The following is a 24,518-nucleotide window of genomic DNA, read 5'->3' on the forward strand; positions in this document are numbered from 1 at the left end:
TTTTCACTGATTTTATCTGTGAGGTCACACTTGTTCAGACCTTCAATTGGTCACTTTGAATAACTTTATCTTTGTCTCATTTCACTGCCTGTAAGCTAATTAAATAGGCAGCCGTAGCATTCCTCCCTCCATCACTCACCCTTCACCTTGTTTTTGACGTGTCTTCTTCTTCTCTCTCTGTCTTCTTCTTCTCTCTCTGTCTCTCTCTTCCAGGACACGGCGGGGTGAACCAGCTCGGAGGCGTGTTTGTGAACGGCCGGCCCCTCCCGGACGTGGTCCGGCAGCGAATAGTGGAACTCGCCCACCAAGGGGTCCGGCCCTGCGACATCTCACGCCAGCTGCGAGTCAGCCACGGGTGTGTCAGCAAGATACTGGGCAGGTAATCGTGGCCGAGGTGTATAAACGTGGCGGCTTTACCGGTCTGACGCCATCTTTGGGAGAGGGAAATCTTTGAAGCAGGACAGCTACAAGTCTGAATCCGGTTCATGTTTTTTGGTTCTATTGTTGGCTTCAGGTTCAGTGTTGGCTTAGCATGTGTCAAACTGAAGCCCCTGTAAGGTCGCACTGACTCATTTCGTGTCCATTCTGCCATTTCTTTGACTCCCTAAGCATCCACAAGCTGTCTGCTCGCTTGCCTCTTCTTCTCCCTTATTTCTTTCTTTTTGCCCCTTTAACCTTCCTCTCCCCTCTCTGTATCCTGTATTTCTCTCCCGACTCTTCTCAATATTTCTGTCTCTCCTCTACCCCCCCACCCCTCCTCCCTTTTTTTCCTCTCTCTCTCTCTCTTTGCCTTTTTAAAGCTAAAATTTGAGACTAAATCCCTGCTCGTTCCGTCCCCCGGAGAAGAAAGGGGGACAAAAGGGAAAAGATTCATCACTTTTTGGGGAATTAGCATCAAAATGAAAGTGGCACCATATTTCTGCCCCCCCCCCCCCCCAAAAAAAACGAAGTGAGATGGAGAAAGGGAGAAAGACAAGAACACAATCAAAAAGGGGAGAGGCGTGTTAAAGAAAAAGAGTGCAGGGGGGAAAAAGGGGTGAGAGACAGAGAGACCATTTGAGGGGACGGAGGGGAAGGATTAGCTACAGCGACCCTCAGCTATATCAAACAAAATGTGTTGCTCATTGTTCTCCCTTGCCTCTCTCTCTCTGTCTGTTTTCCTCTCTCTACCTCCCTCTCTCTCTCCCCCTGTCCTGGCCGTTCAACTCACTGAAGCGTTACCGTGAGGGGGGGAGAGAGAAGGGATCGAGGGATGGAAGGAGGGAGGGAGGGTTGTTTTATCCTCTCCTCTCTGTCTCTCTGGTGCCAGCAGAACAAAACCACCAACTCTACCGCTCTGTGTGTGTGTGTGTGTGTGTGTGTGTGTGTGTGTGTGTGTGTGTGTGTGTGTGTGTGTGTGTGTGTGTGTGCGTTAGCTCATCATTGTGTGGATATCAATAACCACGCTCGTTTATTCACCGATGATTTCGCTGTGAATAATTTAAATAGTTTTCCATTTGGAAATAGATTTTTTTGTTTGTTTTTCCTTTAGCTGTGTTTATACTCCAGCTGTGAACAGTCAACGTGTGCAACATACACATACACACACACAAAGGGAGACAAGGAAGCACACATTTACAGGAGCACACATCTTCACGGAAGGGATAACTCTACCGTACAGCGGTGGAGAGAGAGAGAGAGAGAGAGAGAGAGAGCAGGTTTAAGACTGACTGACAGCTTGCATCCACACACAGCATCCCCCTTTCTCTGCAAGCTCTGTAGCACATTTGCTGTCCTACCCCACCCCCCGCCGCCCCCCCCTTCCTGCACCCATGCCCCTTCTGCATGCAAATACATTCATGAAATAGCCATGGTGGACACGAAATGCCTGAATCTGTGTGCGTGTGTTTGTGTGTGTGTGTGTGTGTGTGTGTGTATGTGTGTGCCACCCTCTTCTCTGTCTCAATGTGAAACTGCCAAAGAAAAAAACGGCACGAGTCAGACGTCATGAATATTTTTGCCGTCACGTTCAGTTTAACTGTTATCCAGCTGTTGGTTCTAATGACCGCGAGGAGGTCGGTTTCACATGTTATAAGTAGAGAAGGGACTGCCACACATTGAATTGTCTGATTTGTAGTTTCACTGACATGATGTCAACATTTTGACATCATAGCAATGCTTTCTCTGCCTCCGTTGGTCTGTGTAGAGCACCAGGTGTAAAACAATCAGTTTTTAGTCTCTCCGTTCCAATGCAGGCCCTGTGAGGTTACCAATAATTAAAGGCATTGAATGTATGTAATGTTACGAAAGAGCGCCTGGAGTTTCCTTTTCTAAGTCTGAGGGTTGAAGATGTCTTTTTGCAAGGAATACCCAAGCAAAGGCATTAACAAAAGTCTTGAAAGTAGTCAATGAAACTAAAAGGCTAAATAGAGCTAACACAAATAGAGCCATTTGTTATAGAATAGAGTCCTAAATGTGGCAAGAGTCACCAGTGTCAGTGTCCTATTGTCAAAATATCTGTTATGTGGCTTTCGTAATATTTGCAATATTTCTTAGTCTTTGTCAAATGTATAAACGGTTGTTTAAAGCAGAAGTCAGGTACATAGTCACGTCGACCCCGCTCTTTTCCAAAACCTTAGTGGTTTTGTTGCCTAAACCTAACTTCCTGTCAAGGTGGAAGTTTATTTTGCACGTAAAGAGCGGATACTGACATGCCGTTTCTGAGACGTGCAAATCTGACGCTAGAAGCGCAGGAAGAGCGTCACAGTGTGAAGCTTAACAACACTGACCAAGCTGCGTTATTTCACACTTATATATGAACATTGAAAGAGTCATTGGGCGCTGTAGTTATTTCTCCTGTCCATACCGGCTGTGAAGTGATCCCTTGTGAATGTTAGAGATGGCCGATAGAAATCTCAGCTCCCTGCAAAAACACATCGTGGTATTCAACAGAAGCTAATATGAGGATACAGCAGAGTTCAATCAAGTGGATGTCTTCCAATGTTTTGCTTTTTTTAGAATGAAATTCTCTTTATCTTTCCCCACAAATAACCGCGACAAAGGCTGTGACTGTGGAAGATAACCGCTTGATTCGACCGAAACAGACTCATGCTAGCTTCAGTTGAATATAAGAAACGGGAAGGTCGAGGAGCCGGGAGGGGAGGGAGCTCAGACTGGTGTCACGAGTGCACCAAATCTGAAGCCGAACTTAGTTCCCAAACAATTTGCCCTATTTGCCTCTGTTTGAGTGACGTTTGCTATAAACGACAGTACCCAGTGGTTCTACAAACTGTAAATTAGTGACCAAAGATTTAGGAACCACAGACAAAGTACATAACAATTAGAACGGCATTACTAACCATGTAAAACCTCTCGTATTTTAAGTGGGATTTGATCACTTTTGCACAATCATCTCCATTGATAAAAAAAGGTCAAAATAAGAGGACCAACGTCAATTGATCAAGTCACACTGTCGTGAATGTTTAAACATCTTAGCCTCATGATTCTTACATGTTGCTTTGTTTTTTTTTCCGTTTTTTTTATCCCATTTTTGATCTTCGAGATGACACATTCTTTAAGTTTGAATCCACAGAATCGACCTCCCACGCAGCTTCTATCCAACACTTCCTCTGTAAATGCGACAACCTCCTTTGTGACCAACGCGAGCCTCTTCTGCGCTTTGATTTGGCAGGTACTACGAGACGGGCAGCATCCGCCCCGGGGTCATCGGGGGATCCAAACCAAAGGTTGCTACTCCCAAAGTGGTCGACAAGATCGCAGATTACAAACGCCAAAACCCCACCATGTTTGCCTGGGAGATCCGGGACCGGCTCCTGGCCGAGAGAGTGTGCGACAACGACAGCGTCCCCAGCGTCAGCTCCATCAACAGGTATACGTTCTGTTTGAGTATCAACTTCATAGCAACAGGTACTGAGAGTAGGTAGAGCTCAGAGCAATATAATATGGTGTGTTCTATGTGTGTTTGTGTGTGTGTGTGTGTGTGTGTGGAAAAGAGAATGGCAAAGAGGCCCCAGTCTCCATATGTATGAAGTGGCTGCAGCTCAGTGGTTCAACACGATGGTACAATGACAACCCTTTCCCCTGAGCATAGAGGCAGAGAGAGAGGGAGAGAGAGAGAGGGAGAGAGGGAGGGATGGTGAAATAAGAGAGAGGAGTGAGCAAAGGAGGCAGACAAAAGGGAGGGAAGGTGTGCGAGAGTAAGGACGGACAGAGAGACACAAAAGGAAAGGAGAGAAAGGGAGAGGGAAGGAGAGGAGAGGACATGAGAGGGGAGGAAAAAGGGGGAGGAAAAGGAAAAAGAAAGGAAAGGAAAGAGGAAGGAAAAAGGCTTGCATGAGCAGCCAAGCAGGAAGTGTGAGGCCCCTCTGCCATGTCAGCCTGCCTCAGCCACTTCATACACACACACACACACACACACACACACACACTCTCTCTCTCTCTCTCACACACACACACACACACACATACACACACACACACATCATTTAGCTCCCACGATGGTCATGTTCTCTCTGTCACTCAGCAGAATCCTCACACACACACACACACACACACACACACACACACACACACACACACAAACGACCACTTCACACGCACACACTAATATCTCCTCTCTCTCCTCCTGCAGGATCATTCGGACAAAGGTGCAGCAGCCGCCCGGCCAAACCGGCTCAGTGTTGGCTCACAACTTAGGTAGGTCCGCCGCAACAAAATCCCGTTTCCAACTGTCAAAGCAAATTTTAACAGCGGAGCCGTTGTTGAGTGTATCTCTCAGGGGCCCGAGTGCAGCGTGCGGAACAACGAAACATATTTAAAATTCTGAACCTTAACCTGGAGTGAAACGTCGTAGGCCACGAAGGTCTTTGCTCGAATGTTTCAATCAAGATGAGGAGTGAAGTAAAGGTAGTTAACGGGAGGTAGAGTGTGTTTGGTAAACTTGTGGGTTATTAACCTCTTAAAGGGGAGAGTTGACAGCCACGTCTAGCTTAATGCCCCCAAAAAACAAGTATCATAAGCACTGAAATGTCTGCTAATGGAGATCATGATTGAGCATTTACAGTATGTTCCCAAATTCTCCTTCATACCAAGGCTGGATTATTAACCCGGACAAAGTGTGCAACTGCCCCGAGGCCTCCCTTCAGGGGGCTACAAAGGCCCACATTTATTATGTGGTTTGGTATGTGTTCATTGGATTAATTGCACATTTGTTGGGGAATATGCACCGTTAAACCACACAATGAAGCAAAATGAAAGAGGCCTCAAAGCAGGTTCCGAATCATGACTGATCTTGTCTACGGCACATGTCCCAAATGAGAAACAAAAGATCACAAATGGCAAATTATTTTTGCGGGGTTAATTCGGCCATGTTTTATTTTGCCAGTTTAAGGTGGATTGCAAGGATGTTTGAGTAAATAACCAAAAACAACGATGTTTGTACGAGTGAAATTAATATTCTTCATCAAAAGACCCTTGACACATTAACACGGTTTGACTGTTCATTTGTAGTTTCTAATCATGTTACAGGCCGGAGCAATATATCGCTTACAGCTATAACTGAAACGTTATTTCCCTTTACTCGATGAATATCTCAGAGTACAAATAAATATGAGAGCCTCCCTCCCTCTCCCTCCCTCCCTCTCCCTCTCTCCCTCCCTCACTTCGCCCTGCAGTGGATTGTGTTTCGGTGTCTCTCATATCTTCATAATCGCACATTGTCTATTAATCTAAATTAATTTCACACACACTGCTCCCTGACTCCTGCCTTTTACACACATTTAGCACACACACACACACACACACACACACACACGCATACACACCTAGATGCACCCAGACACACACACACACACACACACACGCGCTTACAGATTACACAGATAAATGGGTCCCACTCCCAGGCGGAAAATTGAACATTTGGATTTGCGGAATAAAAGCGTTACGTCTGATAAAAAAAAGAGTGAAAGAAAGAGAAAGGAAAATCAGATAATTGAAGTGCTAAATCAAGTGATGGGAAAAGGAGGGATATGCATTCATTATACTCTCCTTGTCGTTAGCGAAGGAGTAACGGCTGGAAGGGACCTTGATCCTCTGGTTTATCGTTTCATTTTTTTACATTCCCTTTTCGGTCTTGTCTTTCTGTGTTTGGGGGGTCTGCTGGGAGAGAGGATTAGGATGTCTGTCTCCACACCTTTCTGTCCCTCCTGGGATACCGTACTGTCACTCAACCCCATGTCCGCTTACACGGGCACAGATAAGGGACCAAGGAATGAGTGACTGTATGTTTCGGTGTGTGCGTGTGTTTGTGTCTGTCTGCAGAATGTGTATGTGTGTGTGTGTCAATGAAGCGGTGAAAAGTATGTCGCTTTGTCGCCCAGCGAGGAACTTGTCTCCCTCTGGAAGATTAGAGGGAGAGACAACGAGGGGCAACACACAGACTCCTGTCCTTTGTGGCTTTTTTTCTTCTGTTTCTCAAGCCTCAATTTGGTCTTCATGGCTGAGTAAAAGTTTTAGAGGATAAAAGTGCATTTTTATTGAGTTTAGGGAGAGAAATATAGGATTTCACGCAGCTTTTTGTGTCTGTGAATGTATCATAATTAACAGAATCAAGACATGGGAAAGTTGCACTTTGATTAAGAAGAACAATAAATGTGTTGCATAATTTCAGTGAACAACAGCTACAAGGTTCAGGGTCATGCAGTATGATTTTATTCATCTGTTTAACATCATATGATGGAACTACTCTTTCTTTAAGATGCTTTTAAATAGCACAGATGAAGAAGTGCTATTGGGCTAATGGTGACCTTTATTATATATGAGCCCCAAATAAGGTGCGTTACGGTAGCAGCACCAGCCACCTGTGTATTTATCCCTCCTCTACAAAAGTCCAGCATGAATTCCTTGAAATCTACTTTAACAAAAACTGACCCAGTTTATCTCGGCTGCAATACTATTTATTACAATCTGTTTTAATTTTGAGAATTATATTAAGAATTGTAATGATCACTTTCATAATTAATTAGGTGAGCAATGTATATGTATATTTTTTAATGAGATGAGATGTTACATTTAAATTTAGAGGGTTTAGCCCGACAGAGCCGGTACCAGGTTCACCGATATGGTGTAGTTCCAAAAAGTTGCGGTGGAAGATGGTCTATTTATATAAATATGCATGTGATACTGTTTTGAGAACCTGAGGTCTTCAGCTTTCAGAATCCGTAAACCAACTGTATGTTGCCCAAACTACGTCTTATTGCAAATATCACCTCCTGAGAGTTGATTACCTCGTAATCTCAAGATAACAAAGTTTGTTTTCTCAAGATGATAAAAAAAACTTGTGATCTCGAGATAACTGCAAAAAAAAAAAAAGATTGCTTGTACGGCAGTTCTCGGCTTCCGTATATTTGGTAACGCTGGGAACTAGAAATTCTGAGTTTTCTAAATGTCTAAACACACAATGTTTACTATTAACGGGGGAACGAAGCAGTCACACAAATTTGACAACCACAGAGACATAAATCTACGCTCTTGCCAAAATATTTAACCACGGTATATGTTGTTTTACAGTAAAGCTTGGGCCGATGGGAAGTCGCAGCATCTTAGTCAAGTTTGATTGACTTGCACTGGTGGGAGCTCTGGCTGTTTGTAGCTGGCGGGGGCTGTATCGAAACACTCACACCAACAAGCCTTATGTCATTGTTTTCAGCTTGCTTAGATGAATAACTTCAAAAAAGCACTGCGGGCCCTGGCAGTCTCCATTTATCTGCCTGTATATCATGGAGCTTTTCGGTCATATATCAACATTCATTGTGATTATTAATATTTCAATGTTTTTGGAGGATTTATGTTATTTGTAACATGGCTGTTTTTGTTGTTCATTGCATCCATGCTCCATTTACGCTGGAATGTTAATAGAAATATACTTACTTATACTGGAGTCATATTCTTTAGCTTCTTGCCTTTCAACAGAGACCAGATATATGCATATAAGCCTTATGGTCGAGGAGCTATGCCTGATACATTTTGGTACCTGATATTATTTTTAGCCGTTTTTTCGAGGGACAGCGCTTAGGAGGTTAAAGTGTGGTATAATCTAAAACGACATGTGATTATTCTTCCACCTTACTTGTATTTTTTCCCCAATACATAATTGTATGGTCATGTGGTCTGTCTGCAGTGTCGTCCGTGGCGGCCACACAAGTGTCGGCAGTGACCAATGACTCAGCCGGCTCCTCGTACTCCATCAGTGGCATTCTTGGTATCAGCTCAGCCGCTGACGTGGGCAAGAGGAAGAGGGACGAAGGTGAGCAAAAAGAATATGTGTGTAGTTGTTTACCTCGCCTGCCTGCGTCATTGTATTTTTTTTTTTTTTAATGGTAATGGAATTTTTCAAGTGCAAAATATACATAAACGATACGTACAGCCTCAGAACCCCCTCCGTTCCCTCCCAACACGGAGAGCCCAGATGGAAAGAACTCGGATCAATGACAGATGTGTGTGAGTGTGTGTGCAGGTGCAGTATGGGAGTTCTGAACCAAACATCTTCATTCAGAAACCCCCTATTTGTTTACTAGAGGTGCTTCACCGGAGAGCTACCTGAGAAGTCAGTTTATGCATGCGCTATCGATCATACACTCTGTCACACCGGATCAATGCTGGATGCTTGTTAATGGGGGCGTGTGCACATGAGGGGGGTTAGGACTGTAGGTATATTTGTGTGTGCACATACATGTGTGCATGCTCGTTGGTGTGTATGTGGCAGTGTCAGTGGCATTAAAAAGCCATCAAACAGACAGTCTCCTACGGTAAATGAGACAGGACCAGATGTCGGAGCGAGGGGGGGGTGACAGAACGCCACTGGGGGTTATTTCTCGCTCTCTGTCTCTAACACACACACACAGAGATACAGTATGGGTTCCTTTTCCCACTGCTGATGAATTTCCAAAACATTCCAGCAGGTTCCAGGATGAATCCCAACTGCACCTTGAGAGTTCGACATGCTCGGATACGGCCCACTTACCTATCAGCAGAGCACAAAGACTTTAGGCCTGCCTGCACACACACACACACACACACACACACACACACACACACACACACACACACACACACACACACACACACAGACACACATACAAACACACACACGGTTGCTAATAGTTGTACACACGTTGGATCAAAGTTTATCTTGTTTTGTGTCCCTCAATAATTGTGAGTTTGCGATGTACATAAAAAGAAAAAGTATAAATGCCACAAATTGGATAAAAGTAAAAAGTTTTTACTGAGTGTATCATTTGTTGCTGCTCCACCAAAAAGACCAAAAATCTGATCAGATCCATGCGGACCCATAAGGACACAGTAACCTTCCTCAAATTGATTCATGAAATAAACTTCAATGCCATTTTTCATTTTCCACCATTCGTCTGGAGCTCTTTTGATCACGTCATCTTGTTGCACTCTCTCCGCCCCTGCAATGGTTTCATGTCACCTGATTGGAGAATTCATCAGCTGTTTCTTTCAATGTACCCGCAGGTGCTAATATTCGCGTACTGGATGGAAACACGCAGTGTAATTCTTTTGCAGATTTTCTGGATATTTAATTTAAATTTGAACGGAAATTGGACGGAAACTTGACTAGAGGCTCCAGAGCACTTTACAGTATGTCATGTTTAATACTGACCTACAGTTGTCCTTTCCACTGACCTTTCATAGGATGAAAAGCACACGGTGTTACATTAGTAATGGCTCAATTTAGGATTTCTTCGTTCTTCGTTGTTATTATTTCTCAGTGCTATTAGTTGCTTTGCTTCTCTAGCTATAACAATTCAAAATGTCTCTACTTTTCTTTTGAAGCCATATTTCATTGACGAGAATAATACGAGTCACGTATACTTAAACAAATGTATCCCACTCTATTATGTGTGCTTTGATGTCCGCGGCACAGACACTGTGGTTGAATCTGCAGCTGAAGCCGAAGCTCTGTTATCTAATTAGCGGCATTATTGTTCCACTTTGTTCTCTGTGTGCATGACGTGCTGCACCATGTGCTACATGTGTGGTCTGTCTCTGGTTTTTACTACGACTGGACCTCGCGTTTCACAACTCCTATCGGAAAATACTATACCAATCCCCTGAAACATCCACAGAGTGTTGTGTCGCTCCGCGTCACGTTTCAGCCCCTGTGTTTTTTTTTCTTAATCTGCAGTGTTTTCCGTGGCAGAGGTCTGCACGGTCGGCTCTGTGGTCTAATTAACAGCATTGCTAATCACAGCTTCCATTAGAGCAGCCCCCGCTGGATAATGACACACGCGCGCAGCACGGGGCGACAGGAGGGAACAGCATGCGCTGACATGGACAGACAAACACATACACAAATACACAGTGATGCAAGCTTCTCACACACACACACACGCCCAAATGCTTGTCGGTATGAGCGTTTGTACACAGGAGGAAAGAGACGTACACAAGTCACGCACAAGGCCAACCATCACACAGCCTTCTCACGCTGATGTTGTTATATCTATTTCTCAGTCCATGTGAATATGATAATATGCAGCAATGAGACAGTTACAGTGTCTTTGGTGTACATCAGACAAGGTTCAGACCTCGACTTAACGTGTTACCCAAAAACAAAATCTGGAACAAAAAAGTAAAAGAATGCAGAAGAATCACTTTGGGGAATTGACTTTTTGTCAGTCCATCGGTTGAAAATAAAAATGTTGACGTGTCATAACAGCAGGAAAGGCACAGTTGCCATTCATTTTAAATGGACTTGCATTTATATCTGACCACTCACCGCGCTCTACACTACACACACATTCATACACTGATGGCAGAGGCTGCCATACAAGGTGCCAAACTCTAATGCTCATTCACACACACACTCACACACGCACACCAATGGCAGCGGAGGAGCTGGGGATCAAATCCCCAATCTTCCGATAAGCGGACAACCCGCTCTTCCTCAGAGCCGCATTAATGATATTAATGATGGCTGAATACCATTGAGCTGTTCCTGTTGCGTGACCCTGATATAGTGCACAATGGTTCACTGGCATGGCTTCATTGGACACTTGAATGGAACTGAGCTATCGTTATAGTGTTATTTGTGCCACCTGTGGTCTACCTGTGCTTCCTGCTGTGATAAGTCAAAATGTCTCTTTAGAGGTGGCCCACCCAACAGAAATGAAGTGCAGGAGAAGTGCACCTGTTTCCTTATGAACTCAAAGTGGAGTAAAAAGTAATCCATTCAGGTGAATAGAATTCATATTGATATATATATATATATATAAATTATCAATATGAATATATATATATATATATTATTGTTTAACGAAGCGTTGGATTCAAGCCATATTGTGCCCTCGAGTATAAAATCATAATCATATCACATGACATCGTATCATGTATACAGTATATATATGAACATGTGTGCAGGAAAGCTTTTATTTCTGTTGTAACAAGCATAGAAATGGCAGCTGCGCAAGTGATGGGAACACAGGAAGGCGGGATCATGGCATGTGTGTGTATGTGTGTGTGTGTGTCGGCAGGAGGAGTGTGTGGGGGTAAAGCCCTGCGGTGACCTGTGCCCCCAGCCAAAGAGAGGGGAAGTGGGGGGTGACTGAGGGCGAAATGTAGATGAATGGGAGTGAATGGAAGAACTTGACTTGTGGGGCCAAAAGGGGACTATTGTATCTTAACCTATTCTCTTAGGCTGTGTGCGTGTGCGTGTGCGTGTGCATGTGCGTGTGTCTGTGCGCGTGCATGCGTGTGTGTCCAACATGGATATGAGGTTCAGTACAGATGGGCCTGTTAAGACAGAGCATGTTTCTTGTGAAAAGTATACTCATGCATGCACACAAAAAACTCCCTTTTGCACGAGGAAGAAATATTTTTACCCAGAATGCCAAGATGACCTCTTACCCCCTTGTGCATCCACTGTGACATGCAGCAGCTTACCAGATAAAAGACGCTGTTGGTTAAGCAAAGGATGGAGGACGGATGAGAGGAGGGAGGGGAGCTCCGCCCTTCACCCTGAGTTCCTCTCAGTGCCCCCCCCCAAACTTTGATCTCTGGAGTTTAGATGGGGCACACACACACACACACACACACACACACACACACACACACACACGCACACACAAGCACCCACAGGCTGGGGCTGTGAGGTCAGACTTACGACCCTTGTCCTATCAGTATGATAATCTATGTCAAGTGCAAAAAGATGCACACTGGTGGTGTCCTACCCCCTGCAGACAGACACACACACTCACACACACACACAGAACATGCACTGAAACACACAAACAGGTGAGAACCCATCTAACTCTCTGAGGTATTTGGATTTAATAATTCAACTGTTCCTGGGTTGTCAGAAAAAAATGGAAAAGGCAGGCAGAGGGAGAGAGAGAGAGAGAGAGAGAGAGAGAGAGAGCAAAAGAGGGAGACAGAGAAGGCGGAAGAGAGAGGAAAAAGGCAGAGAAGAGAGAACAATAAGGGCTCATTGTTTGTTTTGTTCTGCTCTGAAAAAGAGGGAAGAGAAGCGCTTCCCTTCTGAGACTGACTCACAGAGATAGAGGCAGCTGTGAGTGCGAGTGTGAGTGTGTGTGTGTGTGTGTGTGTGTGTGTGTGTGTGTGTGTATCCGACAGTGAATAGGATTTAACCCGTCACGGCAATGAGTTTCTTTACCCATCCATGGACACAATGAGACCAGCCGGATATCAAGCTACCCACCCACCCACACACACACACACACACACACACACAAACACACACACATAGAGGCACACACACGTTCATTAGACGAATGGACAATATTGATTATCATAAGTAAAAGCTTTGTTCTTACTGCTAGATTACAGTGGCTTCTGTCGTCTCCTTCGTTCCCTGTATGTCCTTTGCGGGTGCTCCGTCGAGACAGACTCGGGTCAGTCTTACAGTGTGTATTCAGGTGTGTGTGTGTGTGTGCTTGTATTTGTGTGCGACGGCCAGAAAGCAGAAAGCAATAAGCCGGCTGAAATGGTGCCATCAGAGCTACATGATTGATCAATTGAATTCCATCATGGGGACTGGCCGGTGGGATTAAATGGGTCGCCGTGGGTTACCAGGCTAAAGCATCATACTGGCTTTATCTCCCCCCTGATTGGTCTGTCACCAAGAGACCTGGACCATACACTCACACTGCTCCCAGCATCTGCGTGTGTGTGAGAGAGACTATATGGTCGAGAAAGAGAGATTATGATCAAGCAGTGTGTTTGTGAGAGAGTGGGTGAAAGAGGTTTTGTGTACTGAAAAGGTACGGCGAGGTTTTGTGAGTTATGGAGCACTGTGTGAGTGTGAGGTTTGTTTTTGTTAGCAGCTAGATACGGTTTCATGATTTGAGGTTTGCTAGACGTCTTTGGAGTGAACTGAAAAACACCCTTTGTGCCAATGACATCAACTCTCAGAGGTTACCACTAAAACTGGGAAAATACAGTTTGCAACCAGTAATCAGTAGTATTTTACAGCTCAGGAATTGTAGATTAGCATGTGGTTAAATATGCTAATCTACCATTTAAAGGATGATTCTCCATTATTACAACTTGGGTCTTATTGTCATAGTTTTGGCCATTATTCCTCTTGGTAATATTAACATTGCACACGACACGTTATTTGTAAGTTGTGGGTACGATGGGTAAAGACATATGAGCAATCAGATGATATACAGGTTGGTTTGCCAACTACAGAAAACTAAGGCAAATGATTAATTTAGCACAGAAACTGCCTGTTGGTCCCTTTCTTTCTCAACCTTGACCCAATGTACTTGTCATAGTTGAGCGCACACATGCATCTCCTGTGCAATGGAGCGATTATTACTGACACGTCAGGTGTGCTCTTTAAGTTTTACCTCCAAATGAATGATTTAGACAATCTGTTTTAATGGTTGTTGTTAGCTTGTTTACATCCTGTCCAACCTTCAGACCACTCAACCTCATTGCTGAACAAGAATGTTAAATATTAGAAAATGTTGCAAAAAGCTATGGAAAGAATGTGGTTAAGGCAAATTAACTGTGGTAAGAATTCAACTAACTACACTTTATTTAATTAAATTAAATGGATTGAACTGCCTCAAGTGATGTCACCTAAGACAGCGTAGGTTGTGGTTGCTGACTAAAAGTTTATAAATTTTAAAAAATCAGGGGGTTGGAAAGAAGTGAGCTCACCAGACAATATCTCTGGTTCTGCTGTGATTTTGATCTTTTAAAAATTGTATTCTATTTAAACTGTCCATCCCGTCCAATGCTAAATTGGTGAAGTACTCCTTTAAGATTAAGGAAAGATAGTAAGACCCAACTTGTTAAAACAATTATGATACCAGTCCGAATAGCAGTACCCTTACAGTTAGAGAAGTTTTGATAATGCTTGGTACTGGGTTATTTAGGTCGATACCTTAAAGTTATTGAGTACCGATACCCAGCCCTATCTTTAATGTCCAATGTGGCAATATGCCCTAAAGCCTTAGTTTGAGTTTGTTTATCTTTTTCTTTCTGTCTTTCTACATCACTCTTTGTTTTTTCTTTCGGATCACAGTCTGGCACAAATGGATCTGTATTCTCTGTCCAAATGGGAAAAAATAATTATATATTTGAAGCCCCTTCCCCCTCTCCACCTGTCTGTCATATCACTTCCTCTGCCACCGGACACACACTCTCTCTTACACACACACACACATACACACACACACACACACACACACACACACACACACACACACACACACCAAACACACAGTGACCCCCAGGACTAAAATAGGCTCTCAGGAGCGGTTTGGAGTGATGAATTGGCTCTATAGCGGGGGATTTTCACCCTCATCCCCTTTTTCTCTTTATCTTTTTTCTCTGGTTCTCTCTTTTCTAATCATTTGTGGGCCGCGACTCTTCAGAGTTCTTATAATTGTCTCGTTCAGTCCCTCAGCCTCGCAATAACTGCAGGATACGAGAGCTCACAGTCTAATACTGATACCGTAGCAATATATATTTGTGTGTCTGTGTGTGTGTGTATGTGTGTGTGTATGGGCGATACGACACGAGGGACGGACAGGTGTGTATATATGAGAGGCGAGGGTGTACTTTTGAGAGATCAAAAATGAGAGACGACGTATGCTTGGTAATGGATTGCATTTGTATAGCATTTTCTCTGAGTCTCCACAATCTACAAAGTCCTAAATCAGCTCACTGGGGTTCATTTGAGTCTATGCTTTGCTCAAACTTCAGCCTCCACATCTGCCTCGGCGATTTGTTTTATCAGCCCATCACCGTTTGCATCGTCTGTGCCTAGTTTTCTCCCTCCGTTATGCACGCCAGACTCCCGAAACCCTCTTTAAACCTCTTCTCTATCTCCCGCCATACAACTCCTCTAACCTCACTCCTCTCTCTCGGTTGCAGGTTTGCAGGAGTCACCGCTGGCCAACGGGCACGGCCACGGTGGGCGGGACTTCCTCAGGAAGCAGATGAGAGGGGAGCTGTTCTCACCGCAGCAGATCGAGGTATTGGACCACCTGTTTGAGAGACCCTGTCCAATCCTGTCCGGCTCTGACCTCTATATGAGCCCTGACATTGGCAAGGTAAGGGCGTGGCACCAAGCAGGCTCTGGGCTGAGGCTGAGTTTGGGAGCAGGTTGAGGGGTCATCAGGACCGGGAAAAGCAGGAGAAAACCTCACATTAAAAACACACGCAGGCTTTAAGACTAACTTACATACACCAACAGATACACAACAAATCTTGGTGATCCTAAATGCTTGTCTCTGCTTTTAGCTAACAGCCTGTCCTGCCTGCTATGCCTTGCCATGCCATGTCAAACTTGAAGAAATCAGTCAGATTGCATAATGAAATACTCCTAATTATACCTCTGACATAATGCAGAGTCTACGCGTTCATTCTAATCGATTTTTTTTCTGGTTCTTTTCTGGGTTTTTTCACGGAGCGCTCTGAAAATGTCAGCATCAAGTTGTGTTTCGCCGTCAGTCTGACAGACCGGTGTGAGCTCCTTGTGGTCTGATCAGCATTGTGATGGCTGCAGCAGAGACCCAGTCAGGCCTATTGATGTTCCTATAATCCAGATACACTGCAGGGGTTAATGAGCATATTGACCTGGCTCTTGCTGTGACCTCACTTCCTGCTGCTTGGGGACAAGGGACGAAGGAGCTCTGGGAATGTGCTGCGTGCGTGCATGTGTGTGTTTGTGTGCATGTGTGTGCACGTTGTTTGCACGTGAGGGGAGGGGGGAGATTTTTGTATTAATGTTGCATCTAAATTGACCTCCCGCCCTTTCTCAGCAGTTTAGTTCATGTAAACCTCAGCGGAATAGACAGGTGTAAGTAGCACGCGGAATAACAAAATGACAACAAGCTAGCATTTGTATTCTCTCTACCTTTTTCTCTCTTACTTCTAATCTGCAGCCCCGCGGTCAACATTGAGGGAATATTCTTTAAAGATATCCCTACTTCAGGTTTATTTATTCAGCCAACGTCAAGGGCAAGAGGACAAACACACACAAGAGGAGTGGTAGTATATGGAGCCACATGCAGGCTACAGCCTTAGACCTCTGGGGCAGAGTTTGGCTTTTTAGCCCATTCACTTCCCTCCGACCAACACGGGGCGTGGAGTGGCACAGGGCGAGAGGTCGACAGGGATTGGCTCTAGTAGCTCTATAGACTGCAACTCAAGACTATAATACCCATGATTCATAGGTCAGTGTCCCCTATGAGCCCCGGTCAAGCCACTGGGGTCGGGCACAGGGGCTTTAAACTGCGGGTCGCCCCTGGGGGTCAAACTGGCTTTAGGGACGCTGCATTGTGATTACAAAGAGGCGCACAGACACACGAATTGCCATCGCTATCTGTCCCTCTACCTCCGCTTCCTTCTCTCATCCTGTCTAGTCGACCACCCCTTAACCCCCCCACCCCACCCCTTTTTCCCAGCTTGCATTTCCCAGAGGGAATGATTGACAGTCATACCCTTAACACTGACACCCTGACAGCTACAGCTCAGCCGCTGTGATCTGTGTGAGGTGTGTGTGTATGAGGCGGTGCTGGCGGGGTTATGGTCAACGAAGGTCACGTTGTGTTGTGACTGACATTCGTGAAAGATGCCTGGTCTATACTCAGGCCCCGCTGTCTATGGTGTCTTTGACGTGAGGTTGTGAGTGTGTGTGTGTGTGTGTGTGTGTGTGTGTGTGTGTGTGTGTGTGTGTGTGTGTGTGTGTGTGTGTGAAAAAGAAAAGGACGGAGCGCAAGCAAGTAAGAGAGAAAAGAAGTGCAAGTGGCTCTATTTCAGGTGCCGACAGTATATTATAGTGGTATACTAATATACTGTAATTTCAGCGGTCATTTCAACCTCCTCATTATCTTCTTGCACTGAAACACGAGCCTCATTTATTATTTCTTCTTCCCTACTCGTCATCCCACTTGAGGAGATTAAAAAAGTAAAATTGCTCACGTTCCTCACAAGCGAATCTTATTTCATCCGTCACTATTCTTCGCTGCTGTTAGTCCCAGACCTTTTCTTTAGCTTTCCTCCCTAACAAGCCAAACCTTTTATCTCATCTCCCTCTTGTTCCCCCTCTCTCCCTAGTAGTCTATTAAGCCCCACTATTAATTTGTGTGTGTGCTCGCGCTCGTACGTGTGTCTGCATGTGTGCCTGTCAGGGAGAGTTCATTTGAATTTCCCTTCAATCACTTCCTATTACCCAGGTGATAAATCAGCAATGGCTGACGGAGCCCCCCACCCACCAATGCTGCCCTGGGTCCAAATGCCCACCCCAGCAACAACCAGTCTGCCTGCACTGGGATGGAGAAAGAAAAAGAGAAAGTCCTTGTTGGTCTTTCCATCCAAAAAGCTTAAAAAGAAGCAGAGATGTCAAAGGTGATCTCTTCTGAAGGATGGAGATGGTTAAACTGGTCAAAAAAGGCTGACAGACTCATAATGCACGCTAGTACGGTTTATAAGTGCCCTACGCCCGATCTATTCGTAAGTGTAAATCTTTCAAAGCAGGTCACAGATGTATAGTTTTATTTTTATTTTTTTATTTTTTTATTTAAGTTCGGTCAATTCCTAAAACAACAGAGCACTGCAGTTTTTGACAAACATTACAGGAGGAAAATGTGTATTTGTTGGGGACTATTTTCAGTAGTGGATGAATACACATTTTGTACTCTAGTGAGTATTACCGATAGCAAGACAATGCATGTAGGATTGACTCAAAATGTACTACATGTTCATTGCATCACGTCATCATTTGATTTGCGCATCAGCTGATTTTTTTGTCATAGGTGCTTCCACAGAGAATGCGAACAATAAGCTGGGATAAAGCGACGCCGTTTTTTTCGGAGCAAGGCCGATTTTTCTGATCAACCAATCACGTTGTGCTGAACGGACAAATTCAAAATGTACACTATAATGTACAACAACACAGAAGCTCTGTGGTCCGAACCAAGACAGTAAACTGTAAAAGCCAGACGCTGCTCTGGGTCAGTAGGATCCTGGTAGTTGGTCCTTTTAGCCTTTTATTGGAAAAAAAGTGTTCGCAAATTCACATCGCTGCCGGTATGAATAATTTTGATGCGTAATATTGGTAGGCGAGTACTTCACATTTTCGTGTCGCTATTTAAACACACAGTCAGACTTTGGCCTCACGGACAACACTTGTTAGTAGAATCAATTAATTGTTGGTTTCAGTTTTATTATGAGATTTGTTGACAAGAAAGATATTTAATATCACCAGCCTTCTCCTTATCCTTTGTGTCACTGAAATGTATTCACTAGTACTCAATAGGCCTTAACCACCAATACAATATTATTTTTCAAAGTTCAAAATTTAAAACAATAAATTATACATGAACTAGAAATGTTAGCCCGATTAGTCATTCAAAACGTATGAACCTCTACAGCCTCTCCCCAGAGTTGAGGTCCATCTGGCTTGTTGGGAAATGAATACCCTCCCCACTGCTGCCATGCTCAGTTTGAGCGCAGATGAATTCCTTCCCCACAATCCCTGTCTCAGTTTGTGGGCCTCTGAGGGAATTGTATTTGTTTATAGCCAAGCCCTTTTCCATCAGGAGTACACAAGACAATGTGGAGGGAGAGAGAGAGAGAGAGAGAGAGAGAAATGGAGAAATCGGGAGCTATTTGGGGAATGGAGAGAAAGGGAAATACTATTATGCAAATGGTGCAAGCCAACGGGACCAGTCTCTCTGAGAGTGTGTGTGTGTGTGTGTGTGTGTGTGTGTGTGTGTGTGTGTGTGTGTGTGTGTGTGTGTGTGTGTGTGTCAGAGGGTCGATTAGGGCTCATCTGTTATTGATGTGAAATTTGGACCAAACCATTACCTTCCCAGATCTGAGTCAGTGAACCAACCTCCTATGTGTGAGTGACGGGGATGAGAGAGAGAAAACTACAGCCGCACACTGTAATGTTCAGATATGTAGTAATTGTCCATCGTTGGGATGTAACTTGTTAGCTCAGCACCTTTTTGTTGTTAATGGAGAATATAAGGAAGCGGACAGCAAGAACAAGCCAATGGGAGAGTTGCGCTTATGTATTGCAAATCTTGAAACAAAACATCGGCTAGAATACGTGCTTCAATGCAGTCCACTCTCTTTTCTTAACAATCCGTGTTTAGGCTACAGAGGCTAAAATGCAAATCTTCTATATACAATATGGCAGATGTGATACACTCCTGGCCTCTATGCACAACTGATGTCAAACAACAGAAGCTAACCAAACACCATGCCTGGCGTTTAGACAGAAAACTGGACTGCGTTAATTAATAAAAACACAAGGTGTGTGACGGCTTATCAAACGCCCAAAACACTGCACAGCGGTTTATAACACTATACTGGGAGTTTACAACTCCGTCCCAATAGTGTTCATGAGATAAAGAGTACATATACACTGCTGGAGTTACAAAGTAGGAACACAGGATTTGTGCGCTTGCTTGCAACTTTGCAGGATGATGTTGCATTACATTGCAGAAAAGCCAGTTCAAACCTTTAAACGGATGAGCTCTCTGCACACTGTGTCAAGGCAGAGCTAATGTTGGTCTGTTTCCCAAAAGAAACCTGTTTTCTTTTTTTCTTTACACATTTCTTTCTATCCTCCATGAATTTATCAAATGAATTTGTTTCTTTTTCCCATGCCCTGTTGTTGTTGTTTGTTGTGTTTCAATTCAACTGGGAAAAGAATTTCCAGCAAACTTTTGAAATGTTGCAAAAAAAGAAATGTGAATCAGAGGTTGGCGGTAAAGGCTACGCTTTACAAATGGCTGTAATCTGCAATTAAACAGAGTAGAGGTTGCAAACAGGGAAACAAAACAAGTTGCCATGGCCGTCTAACCATCTACGAGAGAGAAATGGAGCGAGGTCTTCAGGAATGAGTTTCAATTAGGCGAGTTTTAATTGTTCTTTCATGTCAGCTAGTGTTGGCAATCTTTCATGCTGTCCGGAAAAAATGATGAGCATTCGCACAGTATGGGTAATCCGAGAAGACAGCCGAAACATCACAACGTCATGTACGTTAATGGGAATTAAGTCTCTACGTTTTTCCACAAAGGTGTTTCCAAAATCCATTTAGCACACCAACTCTTTTTTGGCCAAAAGCAAAGACCACCTCAAGGGAGCGTAAAAACTGTTTTGCGCAACTGCCAACATTTTACCAAATTTTGCCGTTTCCATTCAGTTTTTGTATTTACTTATTATGTACCTTTTGGCTATTGTTAACTTCAACCTAAGCAAGTTACTTACTCCGAGTCCTCCTGAGTGTGCTCATTCTGTGCTGGCGTAGTCGCATGCCGTAAAGGAAACTGAACCACTGCATGGAAAAAATATATATATTTACTTTTTGAAAGAAAAAGTTTTTATTATTAGACAACATTTTAGTTTCGTCTTTTTTCTGTCAAAAATATTGCATGTTGATGTAGTGGCAGTTAGCGTTTAATGACGGTGCCGTCTCTTCATCGTCTCGTCTTAGTCATGAAACAAAAGGTTTTTGACGAACATATTTAATCATAGCTTTCATTAACGAAATGAATACAGCTTGCATCCATTCCTTCACCCTTCTCTCTGCCTGTGACTTCCTGCCCCGGGTCCAGCTCCCCCTGCCACCTTTCCATGTAACCCTCCATCCTGCCCTGTACGTACAACTCCACCCTCCACCACTCCCCACCCCCTCAAACCCCAGCCCCTCCGCAGCTGCGTCCCTCCCCCTCTGATGAGGGCTGATGGCGCTGTATGAGCGGTGGAATTGACAACATTTACGGGGCCGAATGAGAATGATCCATCTTCCTTAGTGGGCCTGTCACCCCACTGGCCAAACTTCATCATGGCCAATTACCACGGCAGACCCCGTTCTCCTGTGCCGCTGCTGCTGCCTGGCCCCCATCTACATGGCTACATGGACACATTAGACACCATTATAATAAGACAGAGGGCGGCCAAGATGGGGGAGGAGGAGGGGTGCAGGGATAGCATGTATGATTGGGTGAATGAAAAAAAAAACTACAGGTGTGATGTGTGAAGTGGGGGAGAGAGGGGCGTTAAGAGAGAAAAGACGGCTTAAAAATGTGTCGGAACTGTAAAGAGAGAGAGAGAAAGAGGGGGGCGTGTGTGTGTGTTGTGTAGTGTACTGGGTAAGCTCTTATTTGGCAGGTCACAGTCCAGTGGTTGTGTTGTGTGTTGACGAGCACAGGGGTGTTTAAGAGGTCAGTGAGCACAAACACACGCCTACACTTACGCCTGCACACACACACACACACACACACACACAGATGCAGAGGTATTAAAAGGGTCAGTGCAAAACTCTCACCTCGTCACCTTAAGGAAATTCTGATTGACGTCATTAGTGTACCCACACACACACACACACACACACACACACACACACACACACACACACACACAAAAGAAAAGAGGAGTGGATCCAGTACATGAGGGAAAGTAGAAAATGTTTTCTGTCGGTTTGTGCACAAATTAAGTCGTAGCCATTGTGGAAGTAAGTCACAAGAATTTTGTGATCACTTAACTTAGAGAAAAGACAAACTACATCGGCACCGACTATGTATCTTTGAGCTAAATTCAACAAAACAATTCAAATGAGCAAAAGGATTTACAATTTACACCACTAGTGTGAGCGCCCTGCTTTTGTGCATCTCTTTGGTTGTGATCATAGACTGTACATACGAAGTGGACGCAGACACCTTGACTTCATTCATTGGTTTGTGGACTGTTGTTTTGAAGCCATGAGTTCGGCATTTTTGCCATTTATACAAGAGGGTGGAGCTAAATACAACATTTTTTTACGCAAACTATAATGTGACAATTAACTTTCATGAACTGAAAACACACTGTGAAAGGGTTGAAGTTCTAAGATGAAAACACAGACAACTCCCAGACTAGACAACGCAGTGGTAACGACCTGTCAATCACAAGGTAGCCCCGCCCTAAAGCATACCCTGCTTTATGGTCTCTTTGACTCTAAATGGACTGAATGCTGTATTGAAGAAGACTTGAAACTAGAGCTTGAGACCATAAACTAGTAGTAGGGTCATTTTCCCATAGACTTCTATACCCAGGAGGCCGGTGTTTGTGTCCCATGTGAAACGAAATTCAATGTTCTTCTAAATTAGGTGGGCTATGTGGGAGGTTACATAAAGTCCAAACCATGATTATCCTTTCCTTAAACTTATAGTTTTGTTGCCTAAACATTAACTTGTTTCTGTCTCATTCTGGGTTGTTAAGAGGTTGCTGTCATTTCACGTATTTCTGTGAGATCACGTTGCAATAAACACACACACGCACACACAGGCAGGTAATTTGCCCATCATGATTGTAGCAGCCCTGAGAATCGGTGGTTAATCTATATATAGTTGGTCATCAGTGTCGACAGAATCACTCTAAATCACCACACCCACACCCACACACACACACACAGATGAGGTGGAGAGATGAGGATGGATGGGTCATGGCTCGGTGTTCGGGTCAGACACAGGTGAGCGGACAGTTTCAATTATCCATCTATCTGTCTGCATTTTGGTTTAGTAATAGAGAAGGCTAACCAGGCTGTTATAGATGCATGATCCCGCTTCATCCAAAGGTCATGATCTTCATTGTACTGCAGACAATAGATGTTATATTTAGTCATTTATTTTGCATGAACAGACTTATTTTTTTAGCGTTTTGTAATGTGATTTTTTTATTTTTTCCTAAATTTGTGGCGCAAGTATGGCACACGTGAAATCAGTTACCACGAAATAAATTACTTTTTTTAAAACAAAAAATCCTTTAACAAATTGAATAAAAAACGTCTTTATTATCTTCTACTTGCAAAGATTTCACAGTTTCATCCTCCGTATGATGAACCAAATTATATTATTATGTTGTTTTTTTAAAACATGCATTTTGACTCTTTTTGATTTGAACTGTAACTTCAAGCTTTTACTTTTTTAAAGCTTGTACAGCTAGACAACAAGCAAGATATTGCTCTGTCGCTTCTGTCTCCTCTTCTCTATAGGTTTTTACCTTCTGTAGAGTCTGTGTATATATGTGTGCACGTGTGTGCGTGTGTGTGTGTGTTGACTGCACTGGGAGACTGTGCGTACGTGTGCTGAGATGATCACAGTTCTTATTGTTGTTGGTATCTGGAGAGACAATAGGCTTTGTGTTAGCCATGGTCCAATGCGATGCCACAGTGTGAGTGTGTGTGTATGTATGTGTGTGTGTGCGAGGGTGAGAGAGCTGAAGAGAAAGAGGGAGCTGATCCTGTGGTTATAGACTGTTGGACTTAGTTGTACAGTAAATCCCTGTCTTTGTAAACAGATCAATAAACTCTCAACTGTAGGTGTGTTTCTGTATGTTTCTCTCTCTGTCTGTGTGTGTGTGTGTGTGTGTGTGTGTGTGTGTGTAAAGCTTCTTTACTATGAGGGAGGGGCTGCATGTTGGAAAATGTAGCAGGATATCACAAACGGATTGATCACATCCGTAAGCAACAGCGCTGCAGTATATTCACGTTGTATGGAACAGAAAACCTCATGATTTGTTCTGCTCTATTCTTTTCTCTCTCCACTGTCTCGGCCCAGACGTCCGATTACTCGGCCATGGCCTCGCTAGCCGGCGGACTGGATGAGATGAAGAACAGCTTGGCCAATCCCGGTGCAGGGGCGGAGTTAGGAGCCAGCGTGTCGGGTCCACAGTCCTATTCACTCGTCCCAGGTAAGAAAGACGTCCGATCAATATTTGCACTCTGAATTAGACATTTTGTTACCTGATTAAAAACTCGATCTAATTATATATAAGAAAAGAAAGACGTATTTTCAACGTTTTTCTTTATATCGTTTTAGATTTTTTTGGCAACACACCTGAGTCTGCATACATTACTTTGTAACCAAATCAAATTGCACAGTTCTAGTGTAAATGCCTTTTATTTTATATTTAAAAAGTATTTTTTTTATGCGTCTGTTTTATGCCCAGTGCTGTTACATTTGATTTATGGT

At 43.9% G+C, this 24,518-nt stretch overlaps 1 protein-coding gene across 3 annotated transcripts in view; it reads left to right on the forward strand.

Annotated features, from left to right (window-relative positions):
• The first annotated feature begins 246 nt into the window (after positions 1 to 246).
• The window catches only part of pax5 (paired box 5), a 41,327-nt gene continuing 17,055 nt past the window's right edge, over positions 247 to 24,518 (forward strand). For 2 of the 3 annotated variants that reach the window (XR_012953462.1, XM_076090041.1), the window contains exons 1-6: positions 247 to 379; positions 3,671 to 3,868; positions 4,631 to 4,695; positions 8,177 to 8,302; positions 15,424 to 15,602; positions 24,105 to 24,237. Coding sequence is in view for 2 of the 3 variants with exons in the window: in XM_076090041.1 (XP_075946156.1) it covers positions 3,783 to 3,868; positions 4,631 to 4,695; positions 8,177 to 8,302; positions 15,424 to 15,602; positions 24,105 to 24,237 (589 nt within the window). In the remaining variant the exon portion in view is untranslated. The remainder of the gene's footprint in view (positions 380 to 3,670; positions 3,869 to 4,630; positions 4,696 to 8,176; positions 8,303 to 15,423; positions 15,603 to 24,104; positions 24,238 to 24,518) is intronic. The other variant, XM_076090042.1, reaches the window with a different exon arrangement.

This window comes from Anarhichas minor, unplaced genomic scaffold, assembly GCF_050575085.1.
Source record: "Anarhichas minor isolate MPS153535 unplaced genomic scaffold, ASM5057508v1 ptg000012l, whole genome shotgun sequence".
Taxonomy (NCBI): domain Eukaryota; kingdom Metazoa; phylum Chordata; class Actinopteri; order Perciformes; family Anarhichadidae; genus Anarhichas; species Anarhichas minor.